This window comes from Psittacula echo (assembly GCF_963264785.1).
Source record: "Psittacula echo genome assembly, chromosome: 2".
NCBI classification, from domain to species: Eukaryota; Metazoa; Chordata; class Aves; order Psittaciformes; family Psittacidae; genus Psittacula; species Psittacula echo.
This window is the reverse complement of record NC_137737.1, coordinates 160,751,283-160,767,076: the sequence shown is the minus strand read 5'-3', so window position 1 is coordinate 160,767,076 and position 15,794 is coordinate 160,751,283. Positions and strand designations below refer to the sequence as shown.

The window sequence follows — 15,794 nt, the reverse complement described above, 5'->3', positions numbered from 1 at the left end:
TAGGTTTGGGACAGTCTCATGGATGTTTGGGTGCTCAGTCCTTGCCCAGAGTGGGGACTGACCCCACCATGGTCCCCATCTTGGACCAGCCCTTGCTGGGATCTTCCATCCCAAGGTGAGAAGGAAAAGCCACCTATACACAGCCCATCTCTCCCATCTCTTCTTGCTTTCCATTCCATGCAGCACCCAGGATTAATCCAGCTCAACTCCTCCATCCAGTTCCCTGCCTGGATTAACACCTTCCCCTGGTTCCAGGATCCCAGGATCCTTGGAGCTGGATCCCACCATGGTTTAGAAAGAAGCTGGAAGTCCAAAACCTTCAGACTTTGCATGGAGGGAGTCCATGGTGGGGGGACAGGGCAGGAGGTGAACCCCAACCTGTGGTTTGGCTTTAAAAGGGATGTAAAATAGCTCAAGGTGGGCTTGAAAACCCAACCCTGACCTTCACAGGGGTGTCATGGAATCACGGAATGGTTCGGGTTGGAAAGGACCTTCAAGCTCATCTGCTCAATCCACGTTTCAAGTCCCTGGGAGACGCTACCCAGACTGGGGACACTCAGGAGGAAGAGCAGAGGTGGTTTATGGAGGGATCCGAGCTGCTTTGCTGCAGAACATGGTGTTATCACCCAGTCCCTGCTGGCACAGGAGGAACCACTGGCACCATCTGCTCTCCCAGTTCATTCCTCTCTCATTCCCAGTTATGTTTCCGCACGAACTCATCCGTTCTGCCCTTCAGACAACGGGGGAGTGAGTCCAAATACCAGGTTCTGCCCCCAAAGAGGCTCAGATAAATGTCTCCCTGCATGAGGCTCCATCACCTCATTGCCCACGACTTTATTCTCGCTCCAGGGGATGTGGAGAACAATTCCTTCCTTCTTTCCTTCCCTTTCCAGAGCAGCCTTTGGGCTCCGGAGGACCTGAGCCTCCCCTCAGCTTCTTGCTGTTGAAGACCTGCATGAGTTTGGGTCCCTCCACACTGGCGGATGGATCTCAACCAGTCACTGAGCCCTTCCAGACCAAGGCTCCATCTACAACGGTAGGAGCATGTCCTCGATGGACCCAAGTACTAGGGCAAGGTGATGGGGAAAGCCTTGCTAGGTGACAAACACCAAGGAACACTTGGATTCATCTCCCAGGGTCAACAAGCTAAAATGATGAGGGAGGGGAGAAGACAGATCCATTACGGAGAGCACCAAGGACCGATTTCATCCCCCTCAATTGGTGGGTTGATTTCCCACCAGCACCGAGGTGCTGAGTCCAGAGGCAGCGTGATGAGAAGGGATTATGAACCCACCAGCACTGGCTCGCCTTGGACATCAACCAAGGTCTCTTCCTCCATCCCACCCCAAAGGACACTCATTTGTTGTCACCACGGTTCCTACCTGCGGTAACTGCAGCCTGGCCAGCACATCCTCATCACCTTCCCTCCGGCTCATATCCCCAGCTAGGACCATGGCTGAGAAGCCACCAGGACAGATGGGGACTGGCATGAGGGTGCTGAGGCACTGGCCCAGGGTGCCCAGAGAAGCTGTGGCTGCCCCATCCTTGGCAGTGTTCAAGGCCAGGTTGGACACAGGGGCTTGGAGCAAGCTGCTCCAGTGGAAGGGGTCCCTGCCCATGGCAGGGGTTGGAGCTGGAGGAGCTTTAAGGTCCCTTCCAACCCAAACCATTCCATGATTTTATGGATGGAGAAGGGTTTTGCAGCCACGCCGTTGTCTTTCCCAATGACTGCTCTTCTTGCAAGGACCTTCACCCGCTCCTGCTCCCATCACCCATGGGTTTTCAGCCTGCAAAAGGAGCACCAGGGAGGAAGGGAGGGAGCTGCAAATCCACAGCAGCTCCATAAGGAAGAGCTGCCTGATCTGATGCCCTCTTCCCACCCCAACAGCTTCCAAGCTAAAAACCCCAGGTACCACAAAGCAGTAAGAGCTGAGCACCAAGTGATGCTCGGAGAATAGTTTGGGTTGGAAAGGACCTAAAGACCATCCTGTTCCACCCCCCTCATGCTTCAACTCTTCCACCAACCCCATAGGGCCACGAATCCACCCTAAATCCAGGTTTTTAACCCAAACCAGGTGACAGCACCTCTTAACTCCTGGATTTGAGGCTCACATTCGTGTTTCAGGCAGCACCTGCATCTGGCAACAGGAAATAGGAATAAAGATCCATGTGAAGCAGCTCTGCCCATCAAATCATGCACCCAAGGTAGAGCTGTCCATCACAATACGAAGTAATAAACCTGAAAGCTCCGTGGTGCTTCCCTGGAAAACACTGGGAAGCATCTAAGTTGCATTTTATCCCTGCAAAAGGAATAGTGGGAATTGCATTTCAAGGTGGCCACGAGCAGCTCAGTCCCTCCAGTCAATGAAAGACGATGCTGGAGGAGAGGAGGAGGAGCCCTGCTGAGGCTCGAACCCTCCTGGCACAGGGAATGCTCCAGGAATTCCAGGTCTTTCTGCTCCCGCTGGCTTGGCACCGCGTGCCCTTTGCTGTTTTCCTCCTGCTGGGGAAGGTTTCACTTACGTCTCTATGTACCTTTCCATGACAAGCTGCTCCCAAATCTGCATCGTCCAGCAGCCAAAATCAATTTCTAGCCCAAATTTCCCCCATTTCCATGGATTGAAACACGTCATTTATCCAAGGGAGGGGTTTTCCCAAAGCACTCCTGTGATTTGTGCTCTTAAATCTCCCTTCTTGCCCAAACATCCCCTCTACAACCTTATCCAGCCTTTGGAATGTCAACGGCAGAGATGAGAGGAGCTGCTGGGCTCCGTGTGCGTTCCCCATCTCCCTCATCCAGGAATCCCTTTGCTTCCAGCTCCTTTTGCTGCAGGACACAAGCAATCCTCACCCTGCCCCATGTCCACGCTGGCAGCAGGACCACCCGCAGCTCAATTTACCCAAAACCAGTTATAACAACCAAAACCAGAGGTATATTTTCAACATCCATGATTTCTACCACACCACCTTTAACACCATCCATTGGCAGCTACAGAAGTGGAAGGTGTCCGTGCCCATGGCAGGGGGTTGGAACTGGATGAGCTTTAAGGTCCTTTCCAACCCAAACCATTCCATGATTCTCTGATTAAATCAGTGCAGGACGAGGGAATAAATCCCAGGTCTGAATGATTAATTCAAGTAGATTGGTTTTCCAAGGCTTGGGAATGCATCAGGGCTCGCAGCCACTGGAAAAGCCTGGCATTCCTGGCACCCCACCACCACCCTGCAATGCCACCAGGTCCTTGTGCCATTCCCAGGCTGTTCCCACCATCCCCATGCCCTTGCTCTTCCTCACCTTCCTCTCCTGGCCGCGGAAGCCGGGTGCAGCATCTCCTCCCTGTGGCTCTTCCTCACATTCCCAAGCTTTAATGGCTTTAAGATCCCTTCATCCGGTGATAAATGGCACTGACTGTGATCCCCCGGGGATGGGATGAGGGATGAAGGATGAAGGATGAGGATGAAGGATGAGGGATGAAGGATGAATGATGAAGGATGAGGATGAATGATGAAGGATGCAGCCCAGCCCCGTTCCCTCCCACCTGGGTACCACTGCCACAGCCGGCAATGGGCGGCCACCATTCCCATCAGCATCCCGCTGTGAAACCCGGGATCAGTGATTCCGACAGCAGGAAAACCTCCATGTGCCTGGCACGGTGCCTGAGGCCACGCCAGCAGCACAAGTACCTTCCCCCAGATAGCACAGGGAAAAGTGGGAACACGGGAAGAGCCTCCGCAGCAAGAGTCCAGGCTTCAGACTGAAGCCCGTGATGATCCCTCCTCAATTTTCCAGCTAGGAATCTGCCCTTAGGAGAACCACCCAGCCTTTATTATTGTGCAAAACCCAGCAGGAAACTCAGCTTTGTAATAAAAGTATGAAAATTATGAATTAGGAACAATGAATGACTAAATCAGGGGGAAGAAGACAGATTAAACCCCACGACTTCAGTGCTCTTCATCTCCAAATAGTGATGGTCCCCACAATTTGCATGTGGAAAATTACATGCTTTAAGCAAATATAAATACCCCAGCGCTTAAATTGTACCTAAAATGTTAAATTCATGCTCAAACACTGATTTCTCACAGCTTGCATGAGATGAGAGGTCACCAGCGGTGGCCACAACCTCCCCATGACATGTCCAACCCTTCAGAATCAATCATGGAGGGGTTTGGGTTGGAAAGCACCTTAAGATCACCCAGTTCCAACCCGCTGCCACGGGCAGGGACACCTGCACTTGCAATCTCTGATCCCATCCTTATCTACACGCCTGGAAATCTCATGTTCTCCTTGGACTTCATTTCATATGAAACGTTCAAGTTGGTCCAACCCAATTCCTACGGGAACCAGTGCGATGGAGATGGAATCTGTGCTGTTTGGGCAATGAAATGGCAATCTGGAGAGAGGTGGGAGGGCCAGGGTCCAGCTCCCGACCTCTGCATTGACCCCAGTGATGCTAAACTGGTTTCTGTGGTCAAATTCATGTCCGAGCAATGATGTGGATGGGGAAGGACAGAGCTGAGCCAAGGCTTGGGCTGAGCTCTCCTGGTTATCCAGAGCTGGTGTAAAACCAGCCTGGCACAGCAGGGAGCAGACTTGGGTTTGCTCTGGGTCCTGTTCCCATCACAGGATCATGGAATGGTTTGGGTTGGAAGGGACCTCAAAGCTCCTCCAGCTCCAACCCCTGCCACAGGCAGGGACCCCTTCCACTGGAGCAGGGTGCTCCAAGCCCCTGTGTCCAACCTGGCCTTGAACACCGCCAAGGATGGAGCATTCACAACCTCCCTGGGCAACCCATTCCAGTGCCTCAGCACCCTCTCAGGAAAGAATTTATTCCTTAGATCCAATCTAAACTTCCCCTGTTTAAGTTTGAACCCATCACCCCTTGTCCTGTCACTACAGTCCCTGATGAAGAGTCCATCCCCAGCATCCTTGTAGCCCCCTTCAGATACTGGAAGCTGCTCTGAGGTCTCCACGCAGCTTCTCTTCTCCAGGCTGAACAGCCCCAACTTTCTCAGCCTGTCTCCATACGGGAGGTGCTCCAGCCCCTGATCATCCTCGTGGCCTCCTCTGGACTTGTTCCAACAGCTCCATGTCCTTTTTATGTTGAGGACACCAGAACTGCACACAATGCTCCAAGTGAGGTCTCCCGAGAGCAGAGTAGAGGGGCAGGATCACCTCCTTCGACCTGCTGGTCACGCTCCTCTTGATGCAGCCCAGGATACGGTTGGCTTTCTGGGCTGCGAGCGCACACTGCAGCCGGCTCATGTTCATTTTCCCATCAACCAACACCCCCCCAAAGATGCGTGCTCAAAGCAACCTCCCATTCCAGCCTGTTCCTGACACCCAAATGTCACTGAGCAGGATGAGATCTTCCTCTCCTGGAGAGGGAGGAGGAAACACGGAGCATGGAGCAGCCTTTAGTATTAGAATGAATCAGCTGTGAAGCACAAAGAGACCAGAAGTGCCATGTCTGTAGCTAGCAGATCAGTAGGGGACACGGGTCCTTGGTCTGAATGAGCATGAGAAGTTCCTACACTGGTGGGCTTGAGCTCGTGCCCAAGTAGATTTCACATCCACTGTGTGTGAAGTTGGATCATGGAATCCTGGAATGGTTTGGGTTGGAAGGGACCTCAAAGCTCCTCCAGCTCCAACCCCTGCCACAGGCAGGGACCCCTTCCACTGGAGCAGGGTGCTCCAAGCCCCTGTGTCCAACCTGGCCTTGAACACTGCCAGGGATGGGGCAGCCACAGCTTCTCTGGGCACCCTGGGCCAGCGCCTCAGCACCCTCACAGGGAAGAGCTTCTGCCTAAGAGCTCATCTCAGTCTCCCCTCTGGCAGGTTCAAGCCATTCCCCTTGCCCTGTCCCTGCATCCCCTCTCCATGTCCCCTGCAGCCCCTTGAGGCACTGGAGCTGCTCTGAGGTCTCCTCCCGCTGATGCTGCAGCAGCTCCTGCCCTGCTCCATCCCTGCATCCCTGCTCCAGCCCTGGCAGCGTGTGGGGCTCCGGAGCAAACCCGTCCCGTGGGAGCCGCAGCGCTCAGCCCCTGCTCAGCACCAGCTCGTTCAGGGCAGCGGGAGGAAGCCGAGGGCTCTGCTCCATCCTGACGTGGGGCTGCAGCGGTGCCAGCACAGGGGAGGCGCTGAGCAGAGACCGAGCTCCGAGCGCCCCTGAGCAGAGCAGGAGCGCTCCCGTCGGGGGGCAGCGGTTGGACGTGGGGCTGAGCCCTGCTCGTCCCTTCCCTGGGCAGGAGCAGAGGCAGGGAAAACCCGGCTGCAGCGGGAAGGAGCCGCGGGCGCGGGGCTGGATGGGGAAGGGCCCCACGTCCCCTGCGGGGCCAGGGGCAGGTTGGACGTGAAGGGAGCGCCACAGAGCTCCTGGGCAGCGGCACCACTGGGGCAGGGGCACGAGGGGAGGCTCTCAGCAGAGGTTCCTCCTCCTGCCCCAGAGCTGGAGCAGGGCCTGGAGCACGAAGGGGGCTGAGGGACCTGGGGGTTCTCATGGAGAAGAGAAGGCTCAGGGGGGACCTGATGGCTCCCTACAAGTGCCTGAGAGGAGGATGGAGCCAGGAGGGGCTGGGCTCTGCTCCCAAGGAACAAGGGATGGGACAAGAGGAACCGGCCTCAAGCTGCACCAGGGCAGGTTTAGATGGAGCTGAGGAACAATTCCTGCCCCAAAGGGTGCTCAGGCATTGGAACAGGCTGCCCAGGGCAGGGCTGCAGGCACCGTCCCTGCAAGGGTTCACAGCCCGTGGAGACGAGGCCTCAGTGCCATGGGGTAGGGGTGGCCTTGGCAGGGCTGGGAATGGTTGGACTGGATGAGCTGGAAGGGCTTTTCCAGCCTGGTTGGTTCCATGATCATGGGAAGCTCCCAATGCCCAGGGAGCAGAGGGACAGAAGGTTGTTATTGCTTTGCTGCTCCATGTCCAACACTGAACTTCCCTCCATCAGGAAGCTCTGGCATCCAACTGGTGGCCACAGAGCCCTGAGCACTTACATGGCAGGGGGCTGGAAGTGGGTGATCCTAAGGTCCTTTCCAACCCTCACTGTTCTAGGAGTCCATGATGATTCTATGCGGTACAGGACCTGCACCCCATCAGGAGCATGGATCTAAGATGGTCTCAGGAGCTGTGTCCAAGGAGAGGAGATGTTCAGAGGTTCTAAAGTGCATCTCTAGCAGCTTTGGACCCTCCACCCATTGACTGGCCAACACCAACGCGGGTCAATGACAAGAAACCTGGGATTCATCCCACAAACAGGCATGGATTAGCAGAGTTCAACCTTTCCAACATGAACCATAGGAGGAAAAACGAGGCCACCAAGCAACCGGGCGCCAGGGACCACCAAGCAGAAGGAATGAAGAGGAAAGGGTTAAAAAGGTTCATTGGTGATTGCCTGTCTTCACAGGATTTGGAGGCAAATGCCTCGTAGACAGATGGAGCAAGACTTCATCCTCTTAGTGACACCCATAATCTTCAATCCATCAGGAGATCTCAGCAGTTGTGGTCTGGGAGCACCAAGGAGAGGAGAAATCCTCACCTGCTCCTGAAGATGCTGCTGGTGACCCAAGGAGCTGCACCCCAAAGCTGCACTTGGGGTTGATGACCATCGAAACATGGACTCACAGCTTGGTTTGGGTTGGAAGGGACCTTAAAGCTCCTCCAGCTCCAACCCCTGCCATGGGCAGGGACACCTTCCACTGGAGCAGCTTGCTCCAAGCCCCTGTGTCCAACCTGGCCTTGAACACTGCCAGGGATGGGGCAGCCACAGCTTCTCTGGGCACCCTGGGCCAGCGCCTCAGCACCCTCACAGGGAAGAGCTTCTGCCTAAGAGCTCATCTCAGTCTCCCCTCGGGCAGGTTCAAGCCATTCCCCTTGGCCTGTCCCTACCGGCCCTTGTCCCAAGCCCCTCTCCAGCTTTCCTGCAGCCCCTTCAGGCACTGGGAGCTGCCCTATGGAGACAGCGCATTGAACCACCTGGGCTTGCTGCAGTGATGGATGAAATCTATACCCACATGAACCCGCTTCTAGGCAAAGCAAAACCTGTAGGAGAGAGCCTAGAAACTGCTTGCAGTAGATGTGATGGAACGTTCTGGGTCATCCCCAAAAGTCCTGTCCTAATGCTGGAGCCTATTGAACACCCACAGACTACGAGCTCAACCAGGTTGACAGCCCTGTGCGCTCCTCTTGTCCTACTCCAGTTTGTGGTCATGGGTAGGATGCACTCAGAAGAGGACCACCACGTAGAGGATGGATGGTTCCTGCTCCAAAGAACCATCAAAATACATCTTAGGGCTTATTTAAGGGTTGTCGTAAAGCTACAAAACATCAGCACACGATGGGAAGGGGAAGTGGAGGATCAGCAGAGCACAAAGACATCGGTGTTACTGCCCCATTTCCACACGTCAACCATAAGCACACGGGTTGTCCCACATCCCACCTCACCCGACCCTGACACCAGAGGGAAACATGGGCTACCTGTAGTGAAGGAGTTGACCTTCCGCACTGTAATCCCGATAGATGTCATATTCCTTCTCAAACACTCCGGAAGGTGACGAGCTGCAACACAGGAAGAGGGAACAAGGAGTTACCACCAGTGACTGCAACGTCCATGTGCCCTTTAGTAACGTCTCCTTAGCTCCAGGAGGAATGAAGATCCATCCATGGAGGTGGGCTCCTGGTCCCACCAGCCTTGGCTGCGCACTCAGGACCTCCTTTCATCAAATCACACCAAGCTCGGAGTCATTTATCAGGTATGGAGCAGATGATGACCAAGCTCTCCATGGTGGCCTCCAGCTTCCCTTCACACCCTGCAAACACCACATTCTCCGTTAAGCTATGCTCTTCGGTGAAGAATGGCTCTAGACAGGCTTGGACGGATCCCAAACATCTCATAGCTTTGTCTGCAACATGGCCCTTCCCAAGTGAAGCCCTTCCTCATGCCTTGAGCATCGCTCTTGCTCCTCTCATGGGCAGAGGTGTTGACCACCAGAAAAGCCCTTTTTGGCCCATTTTCATCTACACGTTGCAGCTGGTTACACCTGAGCCCACAGAACCTTCAGGGGAGAAGGCCACAGCACCAACAGCTACCAACCAGCTCCAAGAGATGCCCTATCTGAGCACACTGCTTGGAGAAACATGGAAAAGCACCTGGAGGGGCAGGAAGTTCAATGCCCAGATTTTTGGGGTGATTTCAGCAAGTTCTGAGCAAGAAGATGCCACGAGGTCACAACACGTAGAGTGCCAAGACTAAGACCTGTGTCCATCACGAGGTCTGGGTCATGTTGGGAAGATGTGTCCAGAGAAGCTGTGGCTGCCCCATCCCTGGCAGTGTTCAAGGCCAGGTTGGACACAGGGGCTTGGAGCAAGCTGCTCCAGTGGAAGGGGTCCCTGCCCATGGCAGGGGTTGGGGCTGGAGGAGCTTTAAGGTCCCTTCAATCCAAACCAGTCTGGGATCCTATGAAAGACCACAAGCAGGAGACCATCAGGGAACTGGTGACTCTTCCACCAGACAACCCGTTCTGGAGGACAAAGGTGCTGAGTTCAGGGATGCTTTGCTTCTCCATCAATAACTGAAGACATTTTGCAGACCCACGTTTGGTTCTGGGTCTCCAAGTTACTGATGTTGGAGCAAAACCTGTTCTAACCAACAAGTCAACTGGTCCTGCTACGGCAGTGCTGCAATCACGTTGAGGGGTGCCCTGAGGTGTCCCCAAAACCTTCTCTCCTCCAGGAGAAGCCACATCAGGTCCCTCATGCTCTCCTCACACATCCTGTTCCATGCCCCTGACCATCCTGGTGTCTCACTCAAGTTCATCAAGCTTTTCTTGTCCTGGAGAACCCAAACCTGTGGTCTAATGGAGAATAATTGCTTCCCTTGATCTATGGGGACGGCGATGGCTTCCCTTGATCTACAGGCGATGGATCTGCTGGATGCCACCAGCCTCCCTTCCTACCAACGTGTGCTGTTCACCCTCACTGAGCATAGAGCTCCCCAAGCCTCCTGGCTCCTCAGGACTGGTACCCAGCCACTGCCCAGAGGGGGTCAGTGCATCCCAACTGCTCCACGTGGCCTTGCTGAGCTCCAGGGGGTTTTTCCCAGCCTGTCCTCACTCCTCCAGGTCCCTCTGACCACCAGCCTTGCCCTCAAACCAAGCAGCTCATCTGCAGACAAGGGCGACTTCTGTCTCCTCTGCGGGTTATTGATAAGGATATGGAAGAGGAGAGGTCCCACAATGGGCTTGGGAGGAGTTTCCATCACAGGCAAGCATCAGGTTGGGTGCAAAGCATCAACCGCCACCCTCTGAGCCTGACGATCCAGTTTTGCACCCACCTATTAGTGTCCTTGTCTAGACTCTAATGTCCAACTTGGACACAAGGATGCCATGTAAGGTACATCAAACACCTTGCTAGGGTCAATGCAGACCATCCTGATAAGCAGTCATATCATTAGCCATCGGGCTGGTCAACCACAACTCACATGATAAACCCATGCTGGCCATTCCCAACCACCTTTGCATCATCCATGTCCAAGAGGACCTGCTCCGTGGTCAAGGTAATGCTGACCAACCTTTAAGTCCCTCGGGCTGTGGGCAGGTTGTGCCACCCTTGCAGATGCCACCACAGTCCCCCTGCCAATGCCACCCTCAGCATGGCTCTCCCTTGGGTAGTCTCTTCCTTCCCAACCCAAGCATTTCTTGCCTCCACCATCCCTTGCCTTCTATGCCATGAAGCTGGTGACCAGGGCCAAAGCCTGCACCTCTGCAAGACCAAGCTGAAGACCAGAAGAACCATCAGAGAACATCCTTAAACCGAGATGTCACAACCTCAGACAAGTGGCAAGACTACATGGAGCCCATCACAGCAGTGTGGTTGCGCATCACTGGTACCAAAGACATGCTCTACATCATCCTCCACATCCTTTTCCTTCCACGTAAAGGAGACAAAACCCATGGTGGGGCTGGTGCAACTGTAACTTTAACAATGCCCCTTCTTCTTTTGCAGGTGGACCAAGAGCTGAAGCAAAATCCTTACTCAAGCCCATGTGTTTTAAGTGCTTTCAGTATGTTTCCTCCAGATTCTGATGGGAGGTGAAGGTTCTGTACCAACACCTCAGCCCTGCTGTCCTATATGATGGACTAAAGTCAATATAACCAGCTTTTCAGGCCCATTTATTACACCAGAAGCATCAAATCTTCGTCTAAAACTAGAATTATCTGTAACTCAGGTTCTGAACTTGTCCCTCAAGTCAATTCAACTAAACCAGACCAAGAGCCCTTCCCTTCTGGACGGCAGCAGTCAAGGAGAGGTCTAACGTAGAGGCACCAAACCCCAATTCAAATCAGTCCTGAGCACCTTCATGTTCATGAAGATGAAATCACTGCACACGCGTCAAGAGACCCTCATGTCTCTTCATCAGGAGTGAAGTGATAGGACAAGGGGTGATGGGCTCAAACTGGAGCGGATTTAGGTCGGATGTAAGGCAGAAGCTCTTCCCTGTGAGGGTGCTGAGGCGCTGGCCCAGGGTGCCCAGAGAAGCTGTGGCTGCCCCATCCCTGGCAGTGTTCAAGGCCAGGTTGGACACAGGGGCTTGGAGCACCCTGCTCCAGTGGAAGGGGTCCCTGCCCGGGGCAGGGGTTGGAGCTGGAGGAGCTTTAAGGTCCCTTCCAACCCAGATAATTCCATGATCCTATATAGACTTGCATATTAAACGGTTATTCCTCCACAAATGTCAACCTGAGTGCTTATTCCATTAAAAAAGAGGCCTTGTGACATGTTTGTCTCCTTGGAAAGACAACAAATATCACCCTAAAATCACAGACTCGTTTGGGTTGGGAAGGACCTAAGATCACCCAGTTTCAACCCCCTGCCACGGTCACCTCACCTTAAGGAGAAGAGATCTCCCTGTAACCCCACATCTCCCCACAGCTCAGCAAGCCGGACGTTGAGACCCTGGAGCTATTCCAGAAGAACCCCGCGCACCAACAAAGGCGGTGGTGCACCAGGACAGGCTCCAGAACACACACATTGAGCCCCTGCAGCTCCATCCATGCTGCCTGCACCGGCGCTGCCTTGACCAAGGGGAAATCCAAGTCATTCGGATGCCAGGAGGAGAGGGGCTTCCCTGGCTCCCATCCTCCTGCACCAACCTCCCATCATCTGCCCCAACGCAGCTGGGATCCAGGACTCCTCCTAATCCCTTATTTTCCTAATGGGATCTTGGACAGCCCTAATTATGGTGGAGCCAGACTCCAAACCCTATTGACAAACGTCTTCTATGAGAGCCACTAAGCCGGATGCTTGAGGTGCTCCTTGTGCCGCTGAGATACAGGGGATGCTCCTGAAAGCTCCCAACATTTGCTGTTTGGTGAGGACAGCTTCATCCGAGCACACACAGGGCACGTGCACCGCAAGGTCCTTTGGCTCCATCCCTCATGCAACACTTTGCGGGCACGAAAAGGAGTTTTGGAGCCCTCAGCACCACAGGGATGTGGAGCTGCTGGAGAGAGGCAAGAGGAGGCCATGGGGATGCTGCGAGGGCTGGAGCAGCTCTGCCCTGGAGCCAGGCTGAGAGAGCTGGGCTGGGGCAGCCTGGACAAGAGAAGGCTCCTGAAGGGGAGACCTGAGAGCAGCTCCAGTGCCTAAAGGGGCTGCAGGAAACCTGGAGAGGGGCTTGGGACAAGGGAGGCAGGGATGGGAGGAGGAGGAAGGGCTCCAACTGGAAGAGGGAAGAGTTGATGGGATCTCAGGATGAAGCTCTTCCCCATGAGGGTGGTGGGACACTGGAAGGGGTTGAATGGAGAAGTTCTGGATGCTCCATCCCTGGCAGTGTTCAAGGCCAGGTTGGACACAGGGGCTTGGAGCAAGCTGCTCCAGTGGAAGGGGTCCCTGCCCGGGGCAGGGGTTGGAACTGAAGGAGCTTTAAGGTCCCTTCCAACCCAAACCACTCCATGACTGTGTCATTAAACCGCTCATCAGGTCTAAAGGTGGCCTGAGACCAGCATTAACACCCAACAGCTTCAAGCTGAACCTCAAAGCAGCAGAAAGCATCAGGAGCAGGAGCACCAACACCATCCCTGGGGCATGAAAGGGGCAGGAGCACATCTGGAGCTCCCTCCCACCTCACCCAGCATTTCCAAAAGGCACAATTCTATTACTTCCTAGTGGGAAGCCTCTCCCAGCATGGACCTTCTCCGAGGTGGGATGGAGGACACTCAAAGGTGATGCTCCATCAACACCTTAAACTGGGGATTCCAAAGGCTCCAGTATGGACACAACCTTGTTTCTGTCATTTTTAGCCTGGAAACCTTTGTCAGAGCAGCAAACATCTCCTAAATTGAAGGAAAACCCAGGAAATTCAGTCTTTTTCCCCCTGGGATAGGAAGTGGCACCATTTCACAGCAGCTCCGAGAGCAGCATTCCGTTTATTTTTAGAAGGAAGGGAAAGGGACTGGACGGAAATAGCACAGCTCAATGGCAAGGCCAGGAATAGAACTGAAATCCCAGCTCCTAATCCCCTGCTCTAATCACTGCCCTGGAAGGCTTCATACCCTTAATTACAGCCCCTGCTCCTGACGGGAGGTAGAAGATGTTTTTCTTTGGAGTTCTGGGAAGTGCAGGGTCTACGTCACATTCCCTCCTTATATCCTTAGGCAAATATCCATCTAATCCCGAGCCCTGTTTTGCAACAGGAAGTGGAGAATTCAAGGAGAGGATATTAGAAGGAACCAGGGATGAGAGAGCTACCTCCCTGATTTCATCTTCCACCCTGGTTAGAGCAAGAAATGCAAGATATGGACATTTCCCCCTAAAATATAAGGGAATGGAATGAGGAACAGGACTGGAATCTTGAGATGCTGTGAGTTTTACACTGGAAATGCGCTGTCCGCTCGCACTCATCTCCAAATGCCCATGTGCTTATTTGGCTGGGGCATCATCCAGGAGTTTGGCTCCCATTGTTATGTATGGAGTGAGGCCAGAGGAGGCCACGGAGCTGCTACGAGGGCTGGAGCCAGGCTGAGAGCGCCTGGTGCAGCCTGGAGAAGAGAAGGTTCCTTAAGGGGAGACCTGAGAGCAGCTCCAGTGCCTGAAGGGGCTCTTTGCCTGAAGCATCCTTCCGAAGCTTTAAGACCTGGACAGATTCCGAAGCAGCCGACTGGACAGAATTGGGTGTTCTGTGGTCAGAAACCATCCCTGAGGCACAGGGACACCCTGCATGGTGAGAAGCTCCAGGCACCCGCATCTGAGCTGTGTCTGCCCTTCGCTGCTATCATCACAACCAAAAAGCAATGTGTCATTTGCACAGCTTTGTGTGTCCTGGGCCCGAGAGCATCAGATGAAATCTCAGCATCTCCAGAAGCTTTCCTGCAGGTCAACAGAGGCAAGGCCTCTTGTCAGCTGTGCTTCGCTATAGAAATCAGAGCAGGACAAAACCACCTCTGTCACAGCATCCCCATCCTGTGCTTTATCCCTTTCCACATTCGTTACACATGGATGTAACCATTTGCCAGCACTACAGTGACGATCTTAAGGTCTTTTCCAACCCTAACTATTCCATGATTCTATGTTTCTACAGCTTCCCGTCCACCCCTTCCCAGCTGGAAGTACCAAACCCACCATGTTCAATCACATCTCCCCTTTCTACCCAACAGCATCTTCCCTTCCATGGAGTCACTACAGCAAAAGCCATCCCTTTTCTGGTGGGGATAAGGCTGGTTTTGCAGGTAGATCCCCATCACGGCAAGAGGACCCATAACAGACCACGCTGCAGCATCCTCAACCCTTCCAAGGCTTCCTTGGTGTTTGGTATTCTCTCCCTTAACAGGTCTCATTGACAGTGAGGTCTCAGCAAAGCTTCCAAGGCTTTCCAGAGAAGAAATTAAGGAGGAAAGGTGATTTTCCAGCCAGGATATGGGGGTAAAGAGACTTTGGTGTGCAGAAGGGTGTCATGGTTTGGCTAAGCTGAAGGAACAGGACCACTGTGTCTCCACCAGGGACGCAGGTGGAAACCGGGCAGTGAGCAGGAATTTCTGCTCCATCTAATGCCATATGGTTGTTTTCTTATCTTAATGTTACTTTTAATCCTGGAAGACCTGGAATCTGCTTTATGATAACCCCAGCAAGGCCAAGACTATGAATCGCTGGAGCTGAAAGGACACAAAACCAGGACAACTCTACCCCATGGCTGGTTTCCTCTTCTCCTCTAGCACAAGGTATCCAGGGGTTAAACCGTTCTATCTGAGAACCCTGGAGCAATCCTCTCTCCTCCTTTGCATCCCATAATATACCTGCATGGAAAAGGAAAGAGAACATGGAGGTGGAGGACATGAAGGATGAGGACGTGCAGTGTCCACACCAGCTTCTGTGGTCCAGCGCGCAAATCTATGGGGAATGACCATCCTACAGGAAGATGCTGATCCTGCAGCAAAGCCCAAGGAGATTAAAACCCATTGCTGGATCCCTGTTAACCCTTCACAGTGTGTCAGGAACAAGGTCCTGCTCCACCACCCATGTCCTGTGCTGGAGCAGCTCTGCTCTGGAGCCAGGCTGGGAGAGCTGGGCTGGGGCAGCCTGGAGAAGAGAAGGCTCCTGAAGGGGAGACCTGAGAGCAGCTCCAGTGCCTAAAGGGGATACAAGAGACCTGGAGAGGGGCTTGGGACAAGGGCCTGTAGGGACGGGACAAGGGGAATGGCTTTGACCTGCCCGAGGGGAGACTGAGATGAGCTCTTAGGCAGAAGCTCTTCCCTTACTCCAAGCCCCTGTGTCCAGCCTGGACTTGAGCACTGCCAGGGATGGGGCAG

At 53.8% G+C, this 15,794-nt stretch overlaps 1 protein-coding gene across 1 annotated transcript in view; it reads right to left on the bottom strand.

Moving 5' to 3' along the window:
- ARHGAP39 (Rho GTPase activating protein 39) overlaps nt 1-15,794 on the bottom strand; it is a gene marked incomplete at its 5' end in the record, with an annotated part of 57,343 nt that overhangs the window by 20,259 nt on the left and 21,290 nt on the right. The window contains one exon of the mRNA XM_080609753.1: nt 8,473-8,553. Coding sequence (XP_080465879.1) covers nt 8,473-8,553 — 81 coding nt within the window. The remainder of the gene's footprint in view (nt 1-8,472; nt 8,554-15,794) is intronic.